The 25,321-nt window shown below is 49.3% G+C and overlaps 2 protein-coding genes across 2 annotated transcripts; both read left to right on the top strand.

The window, feature by feature from the left end:
• The first annotated feature begins 15,213 nt into the window (after positions 1-15,213).
• On the top strand, positions 15,214-15,636 carry CHC_T00001201001 (hypothetical protein). The gene has a single exon (XM_005718557.1). The coding sequence runs from the start codon at positions 15,214-15,216 to the stop codon at positions 15,634-15,636; it is 423 nt and encodes a 140-aa protein (XP_005718614.1).
• A 163-nt stretch (positions 15,637-15,799) lies between these two features.
• CHC_T00001200001 (hypothetical protein) lies at positions 15,800-16,129 on the top strand. Its single transcript, XM_005718556.1, has one exon. It carries the CDS (start codon positions 15,800-15,802, stop codon positions 16,127-16,129), a length of 330 nt encoding a protein of 109 aa, XP_005718613.1.
• Positions 16,130-25,321: the final 9,192 nt, after the last annotated feature.

Raw genomic sequence — 25,321 nt, 5'->3', positions numbered from 1 at the left:
GGAGGGTTTGGGGGTAAGGGGGGACAGAAAACAAAGGGGAGGTGGTATGGTTTTCGGTAGGCGTCTGGGTTTGGGGGGCGGGGGAAGGCAAAGGAAGGGGGTCCGTAACGCGTAGAGGAGAAAAAGAGGGGAGGGGTGGGTGCAACTGGATGGATGCAAAAGGGGTAAACTTACAGTGCCGTAGACGGCGCGCAGGATCCAGCGCGTGCGCGTGGGGAGGGACAGGGCCCGTTTTTGGCGCAGAAGAGCGCACGTGGCACGGCACGCGTGAAAACGCGTCTCCTTGGGAGATGCTCCCGCCCGTTCTATGACGCATTCCCACCTCCATCTCTCTTCACCCCATTCCAACTGCCCACACTAACCAACAAAGTCCTCCCCGCCTCCTTTAATGAAAACCCTCTCTATCTCCCTCATCTCTCTCTAGCTAGCCCAGGCGTCGCTTCATCGTCGCCGTCTGCTCGCGCGGCATAACTATCCCAATATTCTTCCGCCCTTTCCACCGCACCACCCTTTCCAACACCTCTTCTTTCCAGTCCACTTCTCAAACTAGCTCCCTCAACTCTACGCACTCGATAATATCAAAGCCCAGCGCCGCCTCCTCCACATTCCGCGTCTGCGCCACTTTAATAGTCATAACTTCCGAAGCAGCTCCAGTCCCTCGTATATTACACGGAACGGACACGTCGTGTATGTGCTTATCCCTACAGTCTTCGATGTACCTTGGCTTTCGCCTTTTAAAAAGCGACTCTACACTCTTCTTGCGCCTGCGCTGCGCCGCGGAACTTACTAGCTACGAGGGGCTTCCAAGGGTGGGGGGGCTGGGCGAGGAATTGAACTCGCGACCAAAAGAAAAGGGCAGCAGGGGAGTGGTAACGAAGCACATCACCCCTGCGAAGCCCTTTTCTCCGTCGCCCCGCCTTTGCATGCGGCGACTACCGACCTTACTGGCGGTCGCCAGTAGTAAATTTCCAGCCCTTTTATACCCGACACCCGACACTTGAACGTGATACTCGACACTTAAACGTGTACACGTAGAGCTGCAAACGCATAATTCCCCACAGCTCCCCTTAGTGAAGATCCATGCCACCGACCCGTAGTCTTCAGATCCCGCCCCTCCTACTACAGCCCTACAGCCCTCTTCCGCAACGTGCCCCACTTTCCATTGCAGCCCTCTTCACCAACGTGCCCGGGTGGAAGCACCCGATGCTTCCTTAACGGGGGATCTTCCTCAATCGCATCGCTCTTTGCGCTGACAAAACGTCACTTGCGGACGGAAAAGTCGACCAAGTACTACCGCTCGGCAGACTCGTACGCGATGTCATAAAAGCGCTTGTTCTTAAATGTGAGGACATTGTAGACATTGTAAAGGACTCCCTCGTGGTAGATGTTATCAACTTCGGGCGCTAGTTCGGGTGTGTGGGAGCGTGTTACGCGTGCGGCACAGGCCCGCCCGTGCGCAACGTGCGGTCTCATGTGAAATCCCACCCTCATTAAATTTGTCCAATTTTAACACCGGACGGCGGCGTCGGTGTGGGGAATCAAGCCAGCCTCGCCTGTCCAGCAATGCACATGTCCCCCGGTGAGCTGTAGCCACCCTCCTTTTTTGGCCTAAATTTTCGGGAGGCGGCGAGGGGCGGCGGTGGCGGGGCGACAAGATGTACGTATGTGCTGTAAAGTTACAGTACCCTCGTGTCGTACAGTACACGGGCTGCGTGCGCACTTTGCGCACGTGAGTTGCACATTTCGTGCCCTTTTTTTCTCGTTAATTTTCACGTGTGGCGGTGGATTGACACTGGGCGAGCGGGGTGCTGAGGGGGACTGCTGCACTGCCTGCCCAATGTCGATATTTTCTCCCAATCTTCAGCACCCGTCCGTCGGTGCGACTGAGGGCATTGGCGTACGCGGCATACTTTATTACAGAAATTGTGACTTCCAGCCCGGCTATGGTTTCGGAGCATCTGGCGTCCCTGCAAGGACACTGCTCTCGGATCGGGTTGCTCTCGCTTATCCGCCCTTCGGCAAATTTCTTTGCGCGTGCTATGGCGAGCGCAGCTCCACTGAGCGCAGCTCCACTCGCCGGAACCTCAATCTACGCATCTCCTACGTCCCCTCGCACACAGCGCATAACGACCGGGAAGGAAGGGGCAGGAAGCATGTGCGAAAAGAATCCCTCCATATCAAATTTCACCACTGCCCATATTACTTCAACAGCTTCCTCTGTCAGACTCTCTCTTCGCGCGTCACCTCCAGCTCCCATGACTCGCATACATCCCGTTACTACTGCTTTGGGTGCCCCGTTTTCGCGAAATGCTGCACTCCGTGAATACAACTTTCTTGAGCTGTCTAAACTTTGCAGCCCGAGCAAGGCAGTCCGACATATGGTGAGGTCTACGCTTTCAAGTCCCTTCATTACTCCTGGCAGAGCAAATATGTACAACCGCTGTAAAGGTTGATTGGCTGTTATGCTGGCGGATGAGGATGACTGTTCTGCTCTCCTCCTTGTTCCAAAGTTCTTTTTGCTAATTGGATCCCTGGTTCCGGAGAGAGACCAGACCCGATAGAAAGTTGTTCACGTATGAGTCGCGGCGCTGCGTGTGCAAGTCGGGTAGACCTCTGCGCTGATGCAAATTCAACAATTTCTCCGATCGTATTGGCAGTGAGGTCAGGCGCATCTGTCGCAATTTGACGGGAACACGCTACAAGAATACTTTCAATTGCTCCCAACATCCCACCCATAACACCACAAGCTAGACTTCGGGTGTCATCGTCAAGTCCGCTCTGAGCGTTCGAGATCTGGGTCTTCAGGCCAACCAGCGCGCTCACACAGTACCGCGTTGTGTCTTTCCCAACAGATCTCCGAAATGCATCTTTCGCATTTCCATAAACACCATCCATACTCAAGGCCATCGTCTTGAATAATCCCCCTCCCCGAGCGATGGCAAGCATAATTTCCCATTGGTTTAGGTTCGATGCACTCACCGCCGACGATGCCTTCTCAAAGTCTCGAAAGACTGTTACGCAAAGTCGCTGCAAGCCGGATTCACGGATACTCCATTCCTGTGGACTCCATTTCAGCGGAAGATTTGTGTTCGGGTCACGTCCAGGAACAAGTGCCCATCGAGCCATTGCTGCTGAGCCTAGTGCCGCAACGGTGTAGGATGAAGTGGTGGGAATCATGCCGGCGTCGATAGGGGGGCTGCTGTGATACAAAATTTTGCGAGCGTGACAGTCAAGTGAAAGAGTTAGAAGTAGTGCCGAACAGATGAGCATGTCCGGGCACTCAGTGGACGAAAGAATTCCTTTTGCAAGTGGAATCAGAAAGGCACCACTTTGTTGAACAACTGCAGGTGGGGCTATAGTTAGCGTTTTCGTTAGAGATGCAGTGGTTTGAAGAAACAGTGATGTGAGTTTGGCTTCTAGCTTCTCTACAGAAGCTTTCAGCAATTCAGGGACCATTTGGAGAAGCGGTTGCAGTTGCTGTGAGTTATTGGAGAACAATGGGATTATACTGTACGCGATGTTTGTGACTGTGCAAAGATCTTGTACTTCAAAGGGGGTGTATATCTTGCTTTGGACAAACTTGTGACCCAACGTTTGCAAGGCGTTGCAAACCATCTCATAAACCTGACTACTGAATTTCTCCGGGTGCATGTTAGCACATGTAACCAATGTCTCGATACACTTTCTCGTGTACTCTGCTCTGCTGCAGGGAATTTCGAGGTCGTCCTCGTCGTCTTCGTCGGGTTCTGCGTTTGTGCGTTTTGAGGAAGCCAGAAGCACCGCAGACATCGTCGTAGGATCTCTCGCGACATCCGCCATGGCAGAAGCCTCCTCATCCCATCGATATATATTCCGCAGCGTCTGCATGTCACGGGGTCTGGCCTGTTGCGGCCACGTAAACTCTTCTTCAGCTCCGTCCAAAGCCTGCAGAACTGGCCCATTCGTAGAAAACATGCATCGCTTTGCGCACAAATCAGCCACACTCGTGTAGACTGAATTCAAAAGGTCGTTCGAATGAACCTCAGCATCCTGAATCGCGTCAAAAATACCAAGCCACGCATTCATCGCACAGACAAAGTCGCGCGGAAAGTCCTTTGCCCATCGCAAAGACACGCCCATCAAGCCATTAAGTAGCCTCTTGACGACATCAAAATTCGTCCTCATTGCAATAACACGGCGGGCCACAGCCTCTCCGTACGCCGTGAGCTTCCTCCGATACAAAGAAACGTCCTCCCCTTGCCCCAGCGCGACCTCCCCAATGATCAGGTGAAGTCTTCTATCCTCCACGGTACCGCTACAGTTACTGTCACCAATTCTATATAACCACCCCATCCCACATGTACCCTGCCATCACTAAAGTGTTCGGCCCTCTCAATCGTGATCAAATCCGGCCAGATCACATCCACCTCACCCACCCCCAACTCACAGTAACTTCTCTCTCTCCCTTTCCTAACATAATATCTACCCTGTATCTGCCTACTCTACCTCTGAAACCTCAGACATGTCGGGGAAAGGTTTGATGTATTCAGTGTTGTATCTGATATCCGTGAAAATTGATACCTTTATTATTCATTGGAAGAACTCATTGCCACCTCCAAACTTCTCTATCAGATTAATTCCTAGAACTCACATTTGAGCATTATGATCCCACATTGTGAGTTCTTCTCGGACAGGGTAAGCCTTTGCAAGAGTACACTCTCCCACGACTCAAAACGTCAAGTATCGCGTGAAATAAGTAGTCATGGATATACTGTAACATGAGGCAAATCACCCCTCATTCCTGTTTCTGCTGCTACCCTGAAGAAGGTGCTCGAAATTAAACTCATCATCATCATTGGAGTCATCTTCCCACAATTGATCCTGAACCTGTTGCATATTATCCACACTTTTACCCGCCTCTCTCGCATTCTCTCGTTCTGAGGTACCTGTTGGAAAAATTGTGCACAGTTTGTCGAATGCTGCCGGAGATATCCTTAGGATTTGTGCATCCAATACATTTTTCTGTTTCGAAAGACCTGGCAGGAAGTTTAAAATCCGCACACGAGCCATGTTGCTACCGTTTTCTTCGCTTTCCTCGTATTCATCATGGTTACTATGCTGTGGCTGGTCTGCTTCATCTTCCTCTGCTTCGCCCGGAAACAACAATGTACCACCGCCACTGATATTTTGTTCCTGTACCCCTTCATCATCCTCCATGGTACGCAAGGTAGACGGCAAAGCCAAATGACTCCTGCCGTTGACAACATCGTTGACAAACAAACGAAATAGCAATGCAGTTCGGAAAACTGTCCGTAGAGAGCCTGAATGACTGCAAAGGAAATCAGTCACGTCTTTGCCTTGGGTGTACGCTAGAAAGAAATTTAGAGATACTACAGCAAGGTTAATTGTGCGGTGCATACGTTTGCGTTGCGCTGGCTGAAAGCCTCTCCTCTGTCCGCCATTTTTTAGTAAACCCTCACCCACAAGAACATCGTACTCCAGTAGAACATGTAATTCCAACCGAGAATCACTCATTTCCCGCAAAAGGCATTTGTTTAATGTCACCGCGTTTGGAATGTCAGACGTAACTGCAGATGTAATTTGATCCCCGATGTTGAAATAGTGATCTGGATACTTAAACGATAACTTCGGGGGCTGAAAGCCTTCCGGTAGGCCTCGTCGCGACTCCCACGGAATCACCATGAACCCAAGATCTTCAAAAAACGCTTCTTGGCTGCAACTCGGGACTCCCTAAAAAAGTCGGTCACCATTGCGTACACACTTTGAGCGATGTAGATGGCCTCTCGTCCCTTCACGGTTTCCACAATGGGTTTGGGGGGCTTCTCCTTCGTTTCTACCAGTTTTCTTGTTATCTTCAGTATATCTTTTCCGACATATCCAGTCTCTAGCCAGTGAGGCATTTCACGCTGAGGATGGCGGTGTTCATGACTAACACTGTCTCTGTCATCGTTTCTCCCGCTGTATGAAACGTCAATCCTGCGCCTTCTAGCACTCTCGAACAGCTTCTTTACGTACCTGAACTTGAAATCACAATTCACTAGCGCCAATCCGCATGCAAACGCCTTCTTCGTTGCTGTTTTGTTGTGGCCGTACAAGAACGCAGCCATAGCCAGGGGTGTGTGAGCTAGTTTAATGCCAAGGGACCAAGTATACTCCATGAAGTGACATACGCAACCTGTAAGAGTTTCTGACAGCAGAGAAGAGCGAAACACGAACTCTACTTGCGCTCCCAAGGAAGCATTCTCCTGTTCCACGAGGTCTTTGAAAGCCCATTTGGAGGTGAAGTTGGAGCTTCTCTTCGATTTCTTCCGCAAACCAGAACTTGAACCTGCCTTCATTCCTAACATGCCATCTGTAACGAGATTTTGACAGAATAAACTTCTTGTCGTAGATTTTTGATCGCACTTTCGACTGTATTGAACTTGGTTAAAAGAGTTCTCTGAAGGTTCTCCAAAAATATCCTAAAAGACGGGTCGGATTTAAGTTGAGCGATTTCGGACGTTCCAAGAACCCTTCGACGGTCAAGCACTGCATTGCGATTCGAATGCCCACCAGGGGTTTCGTTCTCTCGTTCACTCATTTGCGGGAGTTCCCTGCCATTCCTATGTATAGCTTGAAAATCACCGGTCGGAGCTGTTGAATTGCCAAGGACACCTCCATCTCGAATGGGAAGGTTGTCTCGGTTCGAGTGCACGGGAGTTCGCGGATTAGGAAGAAAAATTTCGGGATCCTGCTCTAGTCTTGGCCGTGGTTCCTCACCTTCTCTTGTCATGGGGGCTGTGTTTCCATATCAGATGCATTAGGGACATTTTGAAGCTCCATGGGAGTTAGACGTTTCCGTCTCTCCGCATGACCCCCATGGATGGGAGGTGAGTCACTTCTGGGAAATATCGACAGTGCATCGCTCCCCGTTACCTTTCTTCTCACTCTTCTCTGGTAGCTTGGGCCGAAAACGGTAGAACGCTTCTGCCTTGCCTTGTTTGTGCGGCCACCTCCACCCTTACCCGTCATTTTGAAAATCAATGCTCTGGACTGCTTTGCTCTTGATCATGAAGTAATGATTTAGACCAATATGAAACTGGAGGGGCTCTTGATGAACGCGAGCAGCGTGATGATTGACGGGCAGGGCGACGTTTGTGTCGGGGATGGAGAAGAAGCGGAGGCGGAAGAGCGGTAAACATGGACCTTAAAGTACTTTACACCATTCCTCCCCACTTGCAGCGCGCGACAAGAGCCATGGAGCCCACTTTTTAATGCTAAACATTGCTGTAGACTTCTCAGATTCAAATTTCGCTTCCATTTCCCGCGAAAAAGTCTTCGTATCTGTCGGTATGTCGTCCCGTTCTTATGGGGCTACCATACCATCCCACCCTACAATGGCATATGTTTTTTATCGTCGTCCGTTCCGACTTTCTTCCTCTTGCACCTCTCCCGTTTCCACTTTCTCCCTCTTCCAGACACTGTTGTGCACATATTCGTTGATATGCAGAGTCATTCGGGTAACAAGTCATCACAACGAAAAAGACCTCGGCCAAGGAGGGACGTTAAGCGAGCTAAGGAGCGGTTTAGCTGGATTGAAAGAAAGCCGCGCTACACAGATCCAAACAAAGTTGCAAGTCCAGCCGGTTTCCTACATTCTATTGAAAAGAACAAATCTGGAGCTGAAACTCAATCTTTTGACGATTTAGTGAAAAGAAGGCTCTCCTTCGATTCAGATCAAGACGATCCCAATGCGTTAACGGAAAATCCACTTGTTGAAACAGAGGGCACCACTCAGGATAAGGAAAGGGACGAGCATTTGGCATCCATCTCTAATACAAGTGAAGATGCTTTTATCGATGGCGCATTGCCTCCTTCCCCTACTTCAGATGTGAGCGCTCCTTATGAGGACATACCTTTGGACCGGAGATGCGCATCAACGTGGCAGCAATTGTTGTCATTGTTAGCCGTCAGTGGTACGAACAGGTTCACGATTGATCAATTCGAATACTTCCGGGACACAGTTAACTGGTTACTTGGAAGATATGCGCCCCACGAAAAGCCTTTGCCTTCATACTCATCGATCCAGCGCACTCTTTTGCCTTACTTGCGCGAGAAAAGCTTTCTTGTTTCTAGGAGATGTTTATTTCCCGTCGACTTGAAAAAAGCCGGTGCCAGGCAATCGACTTCCCCAGTATCGCGTTCCGTTTTATCGGTGGATCCTCATCCAACTTCGGCTGTAGCTGAGGCCGAAGTTATTCTACCAAGCTCTTGAGCGCGGCGGGATGTATCATTCAGACCCACGTGGATGCTCTTGGAACAGGCATGCTTGGCTGAAGCCAAAGGTGGTGTTCTCGATCCGGTTTTCACGACGGCTAACAGAATTCCGATGGTTTCAAGAAGGAATTCAGTCCTGTGTCAGCCCAACTCTAGTGCATTCTCGAAACAACACGGAGACTTTTCCCGTTCCTCTTTTTACAAGGTTGGAACATCTGTGAACATTGCAATGTCAAGTACGCCCGGGCAACGAGACGGGTCTACAGACAGCGGCAGATATTCTTATCATTCCGTCAGCGGACTCTCTTTCACAAGGGGAGAAAGATCCCACTACCTTCTGCATGCTAACATAGGGAAAACTGTACTGGTGAGCTCCAAGTTCAGACTGAACGCCGATTCGGACATTGGCCACTTCTGGGGCCCTGGAGGTGAGGAATTCATGAAGGAGGGCGATCTTTGCACTCAGCTGTATTTGTCCATATGAGATCACGTGTGCTTTCTTGCACACAGACTTTGCAGCAATACTGGAACAACATGGCCGATTGAAATTGTTTGGATTCCAACTACCAACAGCGACAGAGAAGGACGTAAATTCCAGTGGTGCAGAGCATTCAAACAGATGGTATCTGACGTTGTATTAAATGCAAAGCAACAGAGTGGCCCATATTGTAACTCATCGCATGAAGACGTACTTGATATAGGCACAATAGGAGTTAGAAGTTATGTCGATGAATTTCAATGCCCATGTGACAAGTCTACTGGTACGCTGCTGGATGGTAGTCGTTTCTTTGTGTACAGAATACTACTGTACTCGGACGGGTTCTCTCAATACAAGGAGAAACAAGGTTCTGCAGGAGGAATATACATGCTTCCCCTCAACTTACTACCAAGGCATCGCACTGGCCGCAAGTCGGTCAGGTTGCTCGGACTCACTCCCCCCGGAGTAGAATCCAGTGAAGTTTTGCGCATCATATCAGAATATCTCGAGACTGCAGCAACCGACGGTATTAAAACTGTTGATGGAGCTGGACTTGCAATCACCGTTTTCATCCGAGTCGTGGCATATGTTGCTGATTTTCTCGAAATTGCCCATGTTTCAGACTTGCTCGGCCACAATGCTGATGCAGCCTGTCATCTTTGTTCTTTTAGAGTTCAGAAACTTGATCCAGCACAGTCTCGTCATGGCTTTACCACCGAAGAGCACAGGGCAGATTCTTGCAGCTTTCGTTCAGGTCCACGAACTGATGCCATTCGTGGGGCGAACATAAATGAGAGGGAATTTTCTTCGCTATTACATCACCTTGGTATGGAGCAAGAATCATCCCGCAAGGTTTCTGGTAGTCCTTTGCTGTTGCTATATCAGAAACTGACGCGTGCACAGTCCAGCGGTAAAATTCCGATCGCAAGTTGCGGCCATCCAATCTTTAATACCATGTTCGACCCTTACCGTTCCGTTTTGGTGGCACCTGACCATTTGCTGTCTGGTAACGCTATCAATATTGTAACAACTTGCTTCATGCTACTTCATGATGAAGAAGCTGTTCGACACGTTGAATCACGGGTTTGCGAGGCGCTCCGAGCAAACAATCTTGTGATTCAAAACAACTTCTTTGATTTCAAGGGTAAGAAGCTCTTTTCCACGTCGATTAGCGGCGTGTTCTGCACACTTGTCCTTGCCGACAAAGTTTTTCAGGACTTTTGCGGTGAAAACATGGATTGTGGAGCAGGGCGGAATGATGAACAATCAAGTGCGCTTCTACATTCTGTAAAATGCCTACAACTTTATTCAGCCCTAGTAACAAAAACGTATTGGTAGCCAAGCCTTCGTATCGACGGGAAAGAGGCGGTGAGGCTGTTCAACTCGGATCGTGGTCGGGCGAGTACCGTTGAGCTACAGGACATGTCTCGTCAGTACGTTTCCTTGTGCGATAAGCTTTGTGGTCAGTCTGAACTAGCAAAGAAGAACATAGACAAACCAAACTTGCACAGGCTAATCGAGTTGTATACTCACTCAGTCGCGGCGATGGGTCATGTCCGCCATTTTGGTGAACTCCTCTTTGAGTTTGCCTATCAGCCATTAAAGCGAGGCATTTCCCGTTCTAACAGAAGAAATCCCCATTTACAAGCAGTACAGCATGCACTTTCTGACGACTGGCAAGACCGTCTTGCGGCACTAACAGAAAAGATAGTGGAGAACCCCTTGTCACAGGAACATAAAAACGACTTCTATACATTCTTGACCGGTCAGAAAAGTACTCCATCGGAACATCTAGACACTACCTCATTCGAAAGCCAGCTGACAGAGGACTTACTAATCAAGCCGTTGTTGCGTAAGCTGGTAGGAAAAACATCGCGCGGTCCGCGTGGTGATGGGTCACATTCTAAGTGGGTTCTGAACGGTACAGAAAAGACATCGACGTCGCATACAGGTATGATGAAGTTGCTCAATCAGTCAGTTATTCTCCACTTCGATGGCGAGCGCAAAGTAACATTCTTCAAGAAGGCGCGCCGGTTTAAACAAAACATATTTAGGTCGAGCACATCCGGGCATTCATATCCTCACGATTGTATTCGTGTAGGAAACGCCATTCAATCGCTTGTGCGTCATGACATGACAGGAGACCTACTCGAGGAGCAGCCGAGTCTTCTTGAAATGGAGGGCAGTCCGGACAATTACATACTTGTTTTTTTTGCTGTCGAGGCATTTGTATCTTGGAAGGACCACCAGTCTGGTGCTGGAGAATATTGTATCGAGAGTTCTCCATTCGTTTTTGTGTGAAAATGCACATTACATGAGGATAGAACCTTACACGTTCCCCCCGGTACACCATTAACCTTACTAAGACTGACTGGAAATGTGAGAAGGGTTGGGCTGATACATGCGTGTTCTATGTCTTCACCAGAGACCCACTGTCACATCAGTGAAAATGTCGGCGTGATAACGCACGCAGCTGGACTTCTTTCAGGCGAAAGGTTCTATTATCTTACAAAGCGGCAAGGATACCCTCCACGAATGGGGTAAATTATGCATATCTCACAGCCGATAGAATTGTGGGAAACGGCCAGTCCGCTATCGAGAGAGTTAGCCATTTGTGTACGTTGATAAGTAAGTAAAGTAATGTGACCATGCCATTCATGTTTTTGGTTGCCATCAAAGGCGCCTTTCGTTCTTACGGAGGGGCGGTTGGGGGTGTTGTTTGGATGTGAAGGGGTGCCGCGGGGCCTGAGGGTAGACATTTGTGGGTGAGGAAAAGATGTGTGTTTGGATTGATGAGAGCAGGATGGCGGAGGGCAGTCAGATTCGACACAAACAGATGAGGTGAGCGTTTGCGACGTGCCTGGCTGGCCATTGACGTTTTTGCATTGGCATAACTTCAATCCTTTTCATTCTATGGTTCTCTTCACCATGTTCTGGGTTACTGTTCTTTGAAATTTCTCTATGATATGCTTACCCCGTACCACTAATGAAGGCCAGCTCATCTCTAAACAGCCCAGTGCCTCATCAGGATATGTCAACGTCTTAGAAAGCTGTTTTGTTTTTCCCGCGGATGTCCGATGCCACAGCAAATGAAATGCACGGTCTCCCAGATTTTCTGGTATCCTGTTCCCGTGATAGGCAACCTTGGAGATCTTCAAGGCGTCAGAAAGCATCATACTTTTTTTTCTAGTCTGTTAGCGTACGTTCTGTTTCGTCGATCGAAACACATGTTCTCCCGGAAAAGCAGCTCGCACATTTTGTCTGTGGCTGTGCAAACTTGACTTCTCGCAACTCGAAAAATGAACATGGATTTTTCTGAATCATTGTCAGCCAAAGTCCCCCCTAGCAGCCGAAAGGGGCTCTGGTCAGACACTTCCATGCGCCTCATTTTTCTTCCCCTCACCATGAAGTACTGTAGATCAGAGACACTTGTGAAACCGATGCATTTACCAAGACAGCCGAGAGAATCAAACAATATCGTTATTGTTTCTATGTCGGAGCGGGGAGACTGGGTTTCCTCGTAGGTTGGGTAAAATGTTGCCGTGGGAGTCCGCATTCTGACCACGCGGCATATTTGTTCCATTTCAGCAAGAGTGCAGTCCGTATCTGCCCGTAAAGCTCTTGTGAAGCACATACCAATATGTATTCCTTCCTGCGCGACGACATCCGTGACTGCAGTTCGAATTCTTGAAACTTGAATAGCTCTCTGGCAAGCATTTGCCATTCTTTGCCTTAGGAATCCAAAAGCCCGGTCAGAAATGACATCACTTTCGGTCTTATACCGCAGTAATCTGGAATAAATGCCGCTTTGAGCACTCAGAAGCCTTTGAATCTCATCCACTCTCAGTTCCAGAGATGCTACACGAGATGCAGTTCTGGTATGATCACATAGACTAGTAAAGCAGTTCCTCTTCGTGCAGGAGGCCTCGAGGGCGCTGTAATCATCGTCCGAACTCGAGATTCCATCATCACACTCGGAGAAGTCTCGTTTGTAATACCGCCATTGTTGCATACCCAGTAGCGTTCCGTCATCTTGCTTATGCTGCAATTTGTTTTTCATGAAGCGTGCGCTCACACCAGATTCACCCATGCCGTAGCCTGCATCATACTGCACGAGGGCAACGAACTCGCCTCTTCGCCTCCCAACTCCACTCACTTTCCCCCTCCACCAAACGTCCTTTTTGTTTTTCTGACCTTTCCTCCTTCCACTCTCCACAGTAACGTCAAGAATCCAGAGAACTTCAATGGAGTCCCCTTCCCTTAGCTTGCGCATTTCAGTTATTGATTATGACCGTGCGGAAACCCCCAAATCGCCCCGTCAGATTCTCCGCTGATAAGCAAGTGTAGAAGAAGCAACCAGTATCCGTGTAGATTTCCAAATGGAAGAAACAGAAGCAGATCTGTGTGTATTCCCTGATAGGTACCGAAGAGAAGGAAACTTGGATCGATGGAGAGGGATATGTGGTGGTGGCAGTGGCGAAATCAGAGATCTGGGAATCTTGGCTATCGACAGAAGCAGAAACACGGAAAGTAAAATGGGAGAAATATTCAGGTCAAAAAAATCAAAAATCCGAGCGTCCAAGCGCAACGGGCTGATAGAAAAAGCCCTTGGTCGGGATACAGGTAGAACGCATGGACTACCAATACGTGAGGTTTGGAGCTGATACCGTTTCAACAACATGCACAACCGGAAATTTGTGACATGCGGGCATGTGTACTACGTGTCACTACATCTACTCGGAGTGCACTGTACACGCCGCCGGGGGTGAGGGCAAAGGTCGATCTCCCACCCACCGTATGGCAAGTGCTCACTCGCACCGTCGTAGCACCACTTCCGTCCTCATCGCTTCCTTGTCTCAAGCATCATCGAATCCTTGCATGATGGACTTACTGGAAAGTCGGGCGAGTATTTCTCAGCTCTATCACACTATTCACTCGTTTTGCCTCCAATTTGCCATTCCGCCTCCCACTTTCATCTCTATCGCAATCGAAACCCGGTCTTTGCAGTCCTTGTGGCAACCTCCTCTCTCCCAAAGACTGCTCGCCATGAGCGCTGCTTTTATGCTGGCCATACCTCCTGTCCCCTCTCTTTAGCCGCCCCCACCATAGAAGGGCACCGCCACTTGGTCAAGCGTCCTCGTCCTAACTAATCCTAGAGCCGCATATGCCGGATTCAAGTCCTGACATTTTGGATTGCGCTCTCACCTTTTTTTGTACTCATTGCGAACCAAACTACTAGTTGCCCTTCGTCATGACACCGCAGCCACAATCAACGTCTTCGGCCTTTGTCATTCATGGACGTCGCATTCTGACAAACACGCGCTCCGTCGACCATTACACTTCAGTCGTAGTAACAAAACGATACAGTGACACAAAGGCCCCGGCAAGGGTTGTCGCCATCGGCAATGAGTGCGATATAGCTCAATTGTAGGTTGAAAGCGAGGACTTCTGGGAAGATTTAAAAGATCAAGTCGGCATGGATAATACAAAACATGCCTTCCTTCAACCCGGCTCTTTGCCGCAGCTCCAAGATTCAGTTCTCGTTATAGGCTCCGGGAATCAAATCAGCCGTGTCGAAAAGCAAAACTATGTGCATGGCCAAGGAGACCTGCTTGCAGTACATATTGACACGGCGGTAGGTCTATCCGTTTCCATAGTACTTGATTTTTCAATGAGTTATTGTTTTGGCTTTCTTACTAATGCCTTTCTATTTCCTTTGGGGGCCATTTTGGATGTTTGCCAATAACATGTTCCCGTCTTTTAATCCAGGAAACAGTCGCGCCCCGGTGATAAATGAAACCGTGAGGTTGTAGGTGCGTGTCCCAAATCTTTCGAACCGTTACCGTTGAAACGCAATGGATCGATTGCATCAAGTGTACATGATCATCCTGACTGACACGCGATGGGTTTTGTTCGGCTATTCAGGAATTGCTTTTCAAAGCGTGGACCCCTTTCAAGCTGATTCCGTGGGCTACCTCATTTCATACTGCGTACTGCAGCATTTTCTCGACCACATAGCCTGTCATGGTCAGTATGCGGGGTTCTCATTTTGCATATTTCGCTGGCAAAGAATGGAAAACCATCATTTGAGGAGATCTCTTGGAATGGCCAAGGATCAGTCTGGGATTTTAGTCAAGTAGGTTGCAGAGATTTGCGAAGCGAATCGGATGTTACGAAAGGGAGATATTATGACTCGTGTGGATGGAATCTTCGTCTCGAACGCTGGGACAGTACTATTTTGCTCTGGGGAACGCATCAGTTTGACTTTTGTGATCACCAGCAAATGGGAGCACTCGCACATCCGCGGCCTGAGGCTGAACGAGAACCTCAATGCGGCCCCCGAGCGGGCAGGGGTTGGTAGGGCAGGTGGAGGCGCGCAAGGCCGCAGCGTGGTCGTTCTCATCATCGAGCAGGGCAGGATCGCGGGCCGCGCCGTCCCCATCGCCGGCAAGCCCGGCACGGGGAAGACCGCCATCGCCATGGGTATGGCCCAGGCCCTCGCCTCAGAGACGCTCTTCACCAAGATCGCCGTCAGCGAGATCTTCTCGCTCAAGATGTCCAAGACCGAGGCCCTCACGCAGGCCCTGGGGAAGAGCATCGGCGTTAGAATTAAGGAGGAAACAGAGCATATCGAAGGCGAGGTTGTGGAGATTCAAATTGATATGCCGCTCCCGAGGTCGTCAGCTGCACGGATGGCGAAGAGTGGCAAGCTTACGTTGAAGACCACGGAGATGGAGAGGGTGTATGACTTGGGTACCAAGATGATTGACTCGTTGCGGAAGGAGACAGTTACAAGTTTTGATGCCATTACTATTGATATGGCAACGGGAAACATATCAAAGCTCGGGCGAGTTGCAGCGACGGAAAGAGGTTGTGCACGTCGTCTCTCTGCACTAAATTGATGTCATCAATTCACGGCAGTAAGGTTTGTTAGCATTATTCGCTGGTGACACTGGTGAGATTAAATCGGGGGTGAGGGAGCAGATCGACGTCAAGGTTGCAGAGGGGAGGGAAAAGGGGAAAGCGAAAATTGTGCAGGGCGTTCTTTTCATTGACGAGGTGCATATGCTTGATATTGACTGCTTTTCCTTCATGAACAGAGCTCTCGAGTCGGACCTCGCCCCAGTCCTTGTGGTGGCGTCGAACCGCGGAATCACTCGTATCAGGGGGACCACATACAAGTCGCCACATGGCATTCCACTGGACTTGTTGGATACGTTGCTTATTACTACCAAACCATTCAACGAGAACGAAATTCGAAAGATCTTGCAGCTACGCAGCGAAGACGTGGAGATCATGGAGAACGGACTAAACTTTCTCACGCGTATAGATCTGGATACCTCTCTGAGATACGCCATGTATCTAATCACCTCTTCAGGACAGAAAGAGGAATAGGTAGACGTAGAGGACATCAAGAGAAAGTACACCTTGTTCTGGGAGAGAGGCACTGGAGAGGGTGTGCTGCTGGGGCAGGTCCACGGCCTGGGAGACGGAGGTGAGACAATGTGGAAGGTGTTGCTGAGGCTGTTGGAGGGGAGCTGCCAGAAAATATCGCGGAAGGAGGGGTCTGGGCAGTAGGTAGACGGAAGCGGCAACGACGAGCTGGGCGATCTTCTGGGCTGGGCGGAAATCTCGGATGGACGGGACTACAGGTGTGTTTTGCGGTAAAGTTGTCGCCGACGCCTAGGACCGTTCCGTCACGGAGGACGCGGCGGGAGTTAGAGTTGTACTGGACATGCCTTTGGCGGCCGTCGGCATTTGAGGAGGGGTGGGCGTCGGAGGGGGAGAAAAGGGCGTTTCGGGGGGCCACGCAGAGGATGGAATTCAGAGAGAAGCGGGAGGGGGAGAGGGTTGCGAGGATGTCGGCGAAGAGGATGCCGTCGGTCTGGAAGTGCATGAGCTTGTCGACTGCAGTCGACGCGATGAGGGAGGGGAAGGCGGATGTGAGCGTGATAATGAGAAGTGGGACTCCGTGTGGATGCGGGCGGCATCGCGACGGTCGTGGGGGAGGGCGGCAGCCTCGCGGACTGTGTTTGTTGAAAGGGGGTCATCGGAATGGGGAAGGGGCGAGGTGGTGATTTAGAGGGTCTCGGGCGCGGTTTGAGGCATTCGCCGAGTGGTTGGAGGGTCTGGATGAACTGCCCGGAGGGCAGCTTCGTTGAGGGTGGTGGCGGGGGTCAGGTTGTGCAGAGGGGAGGGGCGGGATGAACGCGTACGCAAGACGGGTGTGGGCCGGAGATGGGTCCTGCTGGGAGCAAGGTATCTGCGGTAGGCAGGGCCTCTTCGTAATGTTTCTGGCGAGGCTGGGTGAGGCACGGGATACAATGATCGTTGAAATGGGTTGTGAGAAATGGTGGGGTATTGGGACTGGATGAGTTGTTTACGAGCCCCAGAACAATTTATGGTAATGTGGTCATTCAGTAAAATTAGTCACACTCACGGCTACTAAAGTCGCCGAAAACTCCGCAATATCAAATGAATGAAACAGCACCACGACCTCACTGAAAAGGTACGACACTAAAAACTGAAGCAATAAAGTAATCAATCTGAATCATGAGCACTAAGTGCCCTGGATGTCCATTCAGACTGCCTGGCTACGTTTAAGAATTAACAATGCACATTGTTTGGATGACAACTTTGCCATTTCGCATCATTATTGGGTCTTAATGGTATAATGGACAGCTTCAGTTCACTCAAATGTTCTCTGGTGCCATACAATCTGTGACACAGTGCGCTCCAAGCGTCAACGCAGTGCATCATGAAATCGATGACCAGACATTTCATAAGATAGGCTGGCTACGTGACATTTCGCATCACATCACAGAACATTAAATTGAACGTCTGATGCGAGAAATTTGCGTTTTTAAAAATATATATCTTACTCTGCTGCAATGACAAAAAGAGTGAGAAAATACTACTCTTATTGAGAATCCCCAAAATTTTAGGATTGATTTTGAAATCATTCCGACCACTATGATAATCGCCAGCATTACTGAATCATTGTTCCAAAGTCAGCATCATAGGCGATGCATAATATTATATTAGTAACAAAATTGACTATATGACTTACCAGTGCAAGAAAGGAACGAAAGCGCAGCGTTCGTCGCGAATCAGCAGTGCGGCAGTCAGAAACAAGGCTCGGACGTATCAAAGTCAACGATACTATTCCAAGGATGACATCGTCGAAGCTGTGGCGTTCCGTGACCTCAACCTTACCGCAAATAATCTTCTGCATCCCGAGAAGAGCAGTACTCGCATAATCGTATCTCCTCTTCGTAAAAAAGACAAGAAGATCTCGGAACAAGACAAGAAGATCTCGGAACAAAACAAGAAGATCTCGGACCAAGACAAGAAGATCTCGGACCAAGACAAGAAGATCTCGGACCAAGACAAGAAGACCTCGGAACAAGACAAGAAGACCTCGGAACAAGACAAGAAGATCTCGGAACAAGACAAGAAGATATCGGAACTCACCAGGGAACTGAGCAGAGCGCGCAGTCAAAAACAACAATTGACGAACAGGAACAAGCCCCTGCAAGAACGTGCGGTGCGGACAGATCATACAGACGCTGTGAGCCCGCAGTCACGTGCAGGTGCTGGGAGCCCACGGTCACGAGCAGGTAGTTGCCCGAAACGCGGTAGAGAGGAAAACGGTAGGAATGATTCGCCCGGCAACAGCCCGACCACGAAAAGGGGCGGAAGAGGAAGGAGGAAGCACAGTAGTCATAACGCATGACACGTGTGAAAACGTTGTCTCTCTTAAGTAGGGGGTCCCTTGCCGCGTGGCCAGAACGGCGGAGTATAACTTATTATATACAGTGCCTCCTACGATATAGTGCTATAGCGTGACATACCTCTAGCTATGGCACTATTAGGGGGATGGCACTATATAAAGGAGGCTCAAATACATATATTTGGGGACAAAGCACACTGCTAACACAAACACAACAAAGCCTGTATAACACAACTAAATAACTTCATCCTTTGAGTACTGAACCATGCGGCATGAGCTTATTCTGGTACGAGCACGTGAAGGTTAAAGACATCACGGGCAAGCGCTGGTTTGGTAGGCAGCAGAATAGCACATCACTTTGCTACATCGACGTATCAAAAAAACATTTCCGTTACAACTATGGTACTCCAGCAAAAATTCGGGTCCAGTCACTGGCCGGAACCAGAAACGCCCCTCATCCCCGTGCTGAATGGGAACGGCCAAAAAAGCTGGCAAAATATGGCTGCCCGCGAACCAATTACCCACGGGCCACCGTTCATTGCCGTCAAAAATCCAGCATTTTTTGCCCCCAAAAATAGCAACATCATTGCTTTTATTAAATTTTTCATAAATCTGACCTCCCTGTGGATTTCTTCTTTGACATGTCAATTGACATGTCAAAGAAGAAATCTAGGCGGAGGTAGCTTCTTGATCTTCATTTTACCTTCGTAAAGTCTGCACTAGTTACCTACCTGTATTACTCGATAAACAGCGCTGCTTCAACTTCCTTTTTCTTCAATACATTTATCGTGAACTGCTTCAACACGTCTCGGAACTTAAACAGTTTTGGTAACTCATTCTCCTTCCTATAACGGCAAGATATCGCGTAGTTTTTCTTCACCATTCGCGGTTCAGAAATGGAGGTGAATGCCTTCTCGTAATCCACAACAGAATTTGACTCGCAGTAGTGGAAGAATGCCATAGACATCGTCTTGCGCTTCGCATATAGTGCTTTGTTTGAAACGGCCTTCCCATCTCTTAACATTTTTCCGTTCCTTTCTTCCACTGACCAGTACATTAACCCTTTCTCAAGTGCAGCTGCTTCATCAGGCAATATCCACCACCTTAAGATATACCGGATACTTTCGGTAGATCGCGGTATTTCCACGCGTGGCAAATCTCCAATAACACGTTTGGGGGGTGGAATGAAATGTAACTGTGCCTTTCTTTTCGGGTTGATTGTCTTACCAGGTGTGATGACAGAAGACTTTCCAACCCTTCCCTTTCAACGCCTTTAACAACGACCTTGAACCGAGAACGCTTTTCTAGAGTACCGGGGACGGCGTTATTTGTGATGCTGTAGTTCTTGTTGATGACTTGAAACGCAAAAGAAGAGCTTGAGATGGTATTTGATAAAGCCGCGGTATCTTCACCTGTAGCTAGCCGACCTGGGTTGTTAAGGAGAGGCGGAAGCGCCTGTCCTGTGAGTGGATGTGTTCCCTGTAGCAGGTATAAGGGCTTATTGGGGTCGAGGGAAGACTCCATTGAGTTCAGAGATGCCTCAAACTCGTTCAATGTCGTACTAACGCGAGGCGTATGGATAGGATTACGTCTTCTGTGTGGCTCAAAACTCAGAAAAGAAGTTGGACGGGATTCAATTGGGCACAATTGCTGGGTCTGCTTCTACTATCTCCTCAGCTTCTCCAACACTTCTGGTTGCAGCGCCGAAAGACCTTATGATTTCCTTAACAACTATGCTGCGTTGCACTTCACAAGCTGTCTGTGCCTTTATCGCGATCCGGACCTGCGCATTTCCCACTACAGCTTCTTTTGACGTTCTTCTCATTTCTTGGTACCTGTCAGGTGGCAGTCCCACAATATCTGGAACGGAAATAAAAACAAAAGAGACCAAAGGTCATGTATTAGGTGACCCTTGGACTCTTACGTAATACGTTGGATCAGGATATGAGTATTTGATTTGCGGATGACATGACGCTCAAACGGCATTATATTCATTTTTGCAGTAATTCTGTAACCAGAAAAATCCTCAGACCAACTAGAGTCGCAAGTATGGCAAAGTTAACTTGGACCTGAAGATACCCTCACCCGGGGTCCCAAGTCAAAGCAACCTGACCCAGAATCCTATCACGGGTCAAAACATTCCGACCCCGGATCCTATCCAGGGTCAGAGTATTCCAACCAAGGATCCTACCCGGGGCCAGGAAAGTTGGCTTCATGATCCTGGTCTGGATCACGGAATTTTATCATCTTTTTGATCCGGGTTCGATATCTCTGGTTCAGGACGCTTTCATGGCTTGCCGCCGTGGGCTTGTCCTACATGCTATGAGTAATAAAGTTTACAAAAATTGTAATTCTCTGTACAGCTTGTATTTGGTTGGCTAGAACCAATCAAATGTGAAGGTCTTTTGCGTTGGAGTAACGTTCCTACAGAAACATTACACCCAGATGATCACATAAAACTGCATGGCAAGGCAAAGTCGGAAGGTATCCGGTGCTTGCAGCAAATCTTTGTCAACTCAAAGCCATCCCTCAGGTCTCCCGCGAATTCCTTTCGCAAGACGGAGTATGAGATAGATCTCACCCCGGAGAGGAGACTGGTGTTGGACTGGTTCAAGCGCCGGAACTCAGAATATCATCGAATTGGGGAGACATGGACACGAAAAGGGAGTTTGCAGCCGCTGCAGCGCAGATCGCAAGGAATATAGTACGAAAACCTACATCCGAGTCTTCCCAAAAGCGATATGAATACTCGATGAAGCTTTACCAACAGTGGCTCCTTTCATTTGGAGTTGATCCAAACGAGGTTGATTTTTCTGCAAGCCGAGATCCAGAGAAAGACCCAGTGTACATCGCTTGTGCTCTGATTCTATCTAGATGCGGTGCAAACGAGGAAGGATTTGAGGAATTCAAGGCCGTGGCTACTGGTGGAGCGATAAAGAGTGCAGTCGTTGCCTACTGGAATAAAAAGAGGAATCAATGGAGAATATTTACGGCTCCCTGATGGAGGGTTCAGTGGAAATCCAGGAAAGTCGCCCAACATACAAGCACTGATACGAAGGTTAGATGAAGCACAACGCCTCTCGAGAGCCAACATCACCAGAAGGGCTTACCAAGAAACTCATGAAGATCTGCGGGCAATTTACGCCACATTCGTGAAACGACAATTACCGCGAGCCGTTCAAAGAGATCCCACCGTTGACTACGCAAAGTTACAAGCAGCATGCGAAAATATAATACAGTTTAACTCAGTATCGAGAGGGGCAGAGATGCTGGATTTGAAGGTGCAAGACTTAATTTTACTGGAAACTGCATTGCCTCACCGGTCGTGGGAGTCCTTCCAGTAACCAAGAACAGAAAAGGACGTTACAATTACTTTCGGTTTTCAAAGAGGGTGGACATATCCATTTGTGGACTGAGTGCCTTTCTCGGTTGGTTATGTGTACTACGTGTGCATAAAGTTTGCAATAGATCATTGTTTCTTCAAGTGCGCTCAAATGTACTGCAAGGCGGCACAAAATTGGATGGCACGACGTACGGACGCCTTCTCCGCCAAATGGGTGAGTTGTGTGGGATTGAAGGACTTGCAGAACACAGTGCCAGAATGGGAGCGGCCGGATATCACAATTACGTTCTCAGAAGAGATCCGTTTTCTTTACCGTGCTTTTTCATGGGACTGTCTCAGCGAAATGTTGAAGTACATTGGAATAGAGGACGTCAATAACTCTTACGCTTTCTTAGGATTCACTGCATTCGGAACAAATGAGCTATTCTACTCAATGGCCCCTGGATCTTAGTAAATGACCCTAATACCTCTTTTATCTCAATAATTCGTAGCTATACAATTTGAACCTCAAAACTACGTTTTTGTTTCTCAGCTCAACATTTAACGAATCATTGCCCGCATCAGGTACGTCGCAAGTTAAAAAAGATATAACTTTTTAGGTTTATAAACCTCGTCGTAGACAAGTACTATACTGCCTTCATTGTCCTATGTTTAGTTATTTAAAGCTGTTGCTATAGGTAAAATGTTTGTCTGCTAAAACTAGACGTCTGAATTAATCATAACTGTTGACCCAGCGGGGTGCCGAATGTTGACTCTGGATAGTATTCTTGGTCGACAAGCCGGTACAAGCTGCCCCTGAGCGTCATTCTCGATCAGAGCTATGACCTAGGATGGAATGTTGGGTCGCTAAGACGATACAGGTTGATCCAGGACAGTGCGTTTGTCCAGAGCTTTGTCCCAGGATAGAATGTTGGGTCAGCCAGCCTGTACGCGTTGATTCCGGGCCATGATTCTGCGTTACAAACGTATCTGACGATAGCTGGTTGAGTCGCCGAGCTGGTACAGATTGGTCCAAGACAGTACGCCTGTCCAGAGCTTTGACCCTGGATAGAATGTTAGGTCAGCCAGCCTATACGCGTTGATTCTGGGGCATGATTCTGTGTTAGAGACGGTATCTGACGATAGCTGGTTGAGTCACCGAGCTGATACAGATTGGTCCACGACAGTACGTCTGTCCAGAGCTTTGACCCAGGATAGAATGTTCGGCCAGCCAACCCGTACGCGTAGTACGCTTGTCCAGAGCTTTGACCCAGGATAGAGTGTTGGGTCAGAAAGCTGCTTGACGTTGGACCCTGGATTGTGTGCTTGGTCGGCGTGGCGGAACTCTGTATGGTTTTCCTTTTCAGAAGAAGCCAGGTGTGGGGGCCTTCTGGTAGCGGTTTTGCGGTCAGTATGGGGAGTGGTCAAATGATATTTCGGCTGCACATCTTCCAATTTAACTGTTATTATCCGCCACATCCTCTGTTACATCCTTTGTATTCTCAAATAAGGTTGTAATTCGACGGTTTTAGTTTCCCCGCATCTCTGAGCCAATTATACCACAAAGCCTAGTTTATCATATGTGGAATTGTTGGCGTGGTTTCTCCGGTCAGGAATGGGTTGCCCGCATCGGAGATGTCGGTTGTTTGCTGTTGCGAAATTTGTATGCTACCCTGCTCGTCTCTGGTGATACGCCATCCTAGGTATGTTGTGGGGAAGCCTAGATTTTTGATTTTGTATTTCCTTTTGAGTGTGGCAAGGAGATCGTCGATGAAAGTTTGGTCGGATGCGGTGACCAGGGAGTCGTCCATACTTACAGTGACCAGTAGCGTACCTTTGGTTTCGCTGAGTGTAAAGAGGCAGGGGTCGCTGCTGCATTGCTGGTACCCCTGTCTGGTGAGGTGCTCCTGTAGTCCTGTGGTGTATCGGTGTCCGGCGGAGCGGCCGCCGTATAGGTTGCCAATTAGCTGACCGGCTTTGTGTTTGTGCTTCATGGTGCCATCGAAGCGGGGGTGCTGGCGTACATACACAGGGAATCGCGGATCATGTTTCTCGTGTAAGTATGCTGGGGTGATGTCCATGTATTGGACTGGCCAACTGGGGGATTCCGCTAATGCGAGAAGTGTCCGTACTGAGGTTTTCTCTGCCGTGAACGTGGATGTGCATTTGGGATCGAAGTGTTGTCCCGGCTGCATCCTGTCGCCTCTGATTGAGCAGTGCGCTTTGCGTTTGGCGATTTTTCCGTCCGCGGCATGCTTGTATCGGTATGTCATGGTAAGCGGGATGAGTTTTTCGTGGGGAGGTATTTGTTTGGATGGGATCCATTTGATGGTGCCCTGTTTATCCAGCGTGTCTAGTTCCTCGTTGTAGGCGGCTGTCCATTGCTCCGCATCCAGGTACTGTCGGGCAGCTTTGATGTGGCGCGGTGCGGGCGTGGTGATGTGTACGGTGCGTGGCGGTGGCTGCTGGCGGGGTTGTTTGCGGGGTTTCGTTGCTGCCTTCCGCCGCGGAAGCGCCGTCTTGAATGCGTTGTTGGTTGTGTAGGCTGGGTCTTGGTGCCGTCTGTACAGTTTGAAGTCTATTACCCGTATGGCACGGTATCTGGCTGTGTTGATTATGATCGTCATGATGTGTGTTTCTGAGATGGGGTACATGTACCTGACGGGTTCACTTTGGGGTTGCAGTTTTGTTTTGTGTGCATGTATCGGTGCTGTTCCGATTTGACCGAATGAAAATATGCGAGCCATCCGCGGTTGGCGTACGTGCCACAGGCTCCAGTGGCTGGCTTTTGTTGCGCTGTGTCTCATTATGTTGTATTTAAATGCGACGTCGCGCACTGCGTCCTCCCATAATTGCGGTGGGAGTGACTCGTAGTGGATGTAGCATAAACAATCCCAGCGGCGGAGGGGTGTAGCTAGCAGTCCCACGGTGACCGTTCATCGGCGGAAGACGGGGGACTCCTCCTGCTCACAGAACCGCTCACGGGCCCGGCAACAGTGTGGTAGAGCGGGTTGGGGTAGGTCGCGCGCGCGCACGAGCGGATCGACGCCTCGACGCCCCGGAGCAGCGCTGGGTGACGTACCAGCGCTGACGGGCGAAGGCGAATCCCGGCTCGCTCGCGTGTCGGGCAACCCGACCCGTGCCGGTCCCTAACTAAAAGGTGCGCGAAGGTGTCGCGCTAATTACAGTAAGCTGGAGGGTTGCGCCGCGGTCGTGGATCTTGACCGAGCTAGCTTGGTCCTCCCCCGCCGGCGCCCTTCCTCCTATTTAATATACAAATTGCAGTTATCATACTATAGTACAGTACCGTGCTACTGTACCAGTGCGGGTCATCCCGCGCTGTAATACTGTCAGCCATCGGGCTGACAGCACACGTGTCGTACACATGTGCGAGCGCGCGCGCTGTAAGATATGCGCGCGCCCACAGTGTAAGGTCCGTACCTTACAGCGTGATCTAGATCTAATCGCAAATCTAATGTATACAGTAGTCGTTGGCAATTATGCCACACTAGAGTGCTGCTCTGGGACTCGT

The sequence above is a fragment of the Chondrus crispus genome, genomic scaffold (genome assembly GCF_000350225.1).
Source record: "Chondrus crispus Stackhouse genomic scaffold, scaffold_413, whole genome shotgun sequence".
NCBI lineage: Eukaryota > Rhodophyta > Florideophyceae > Gigartinales > Gigartinaceae > Chondrus > Chondrus crispus.
This window is presented reverse-complemented; position numbering and strand designations above follow the sequence as displayed.

Bases quoted from the DNA above. Each gene is read 5' to 3' on its own strand.
- CHC_T00001200001 (XM_005718556.1), top strand. From the start codon at position 15,800: ATGCTTGATATTGACTGCTTTTCCTTCATGAACAGAGCTCTCGAGTCG.
- CHC_T00001201001 (XM_005718557.1), top strand. From the start codon at position 15,214: ATGGGTATGGCCCAGGCCCTCGCCTCAGAGACGCTCTTCACCAAGATC.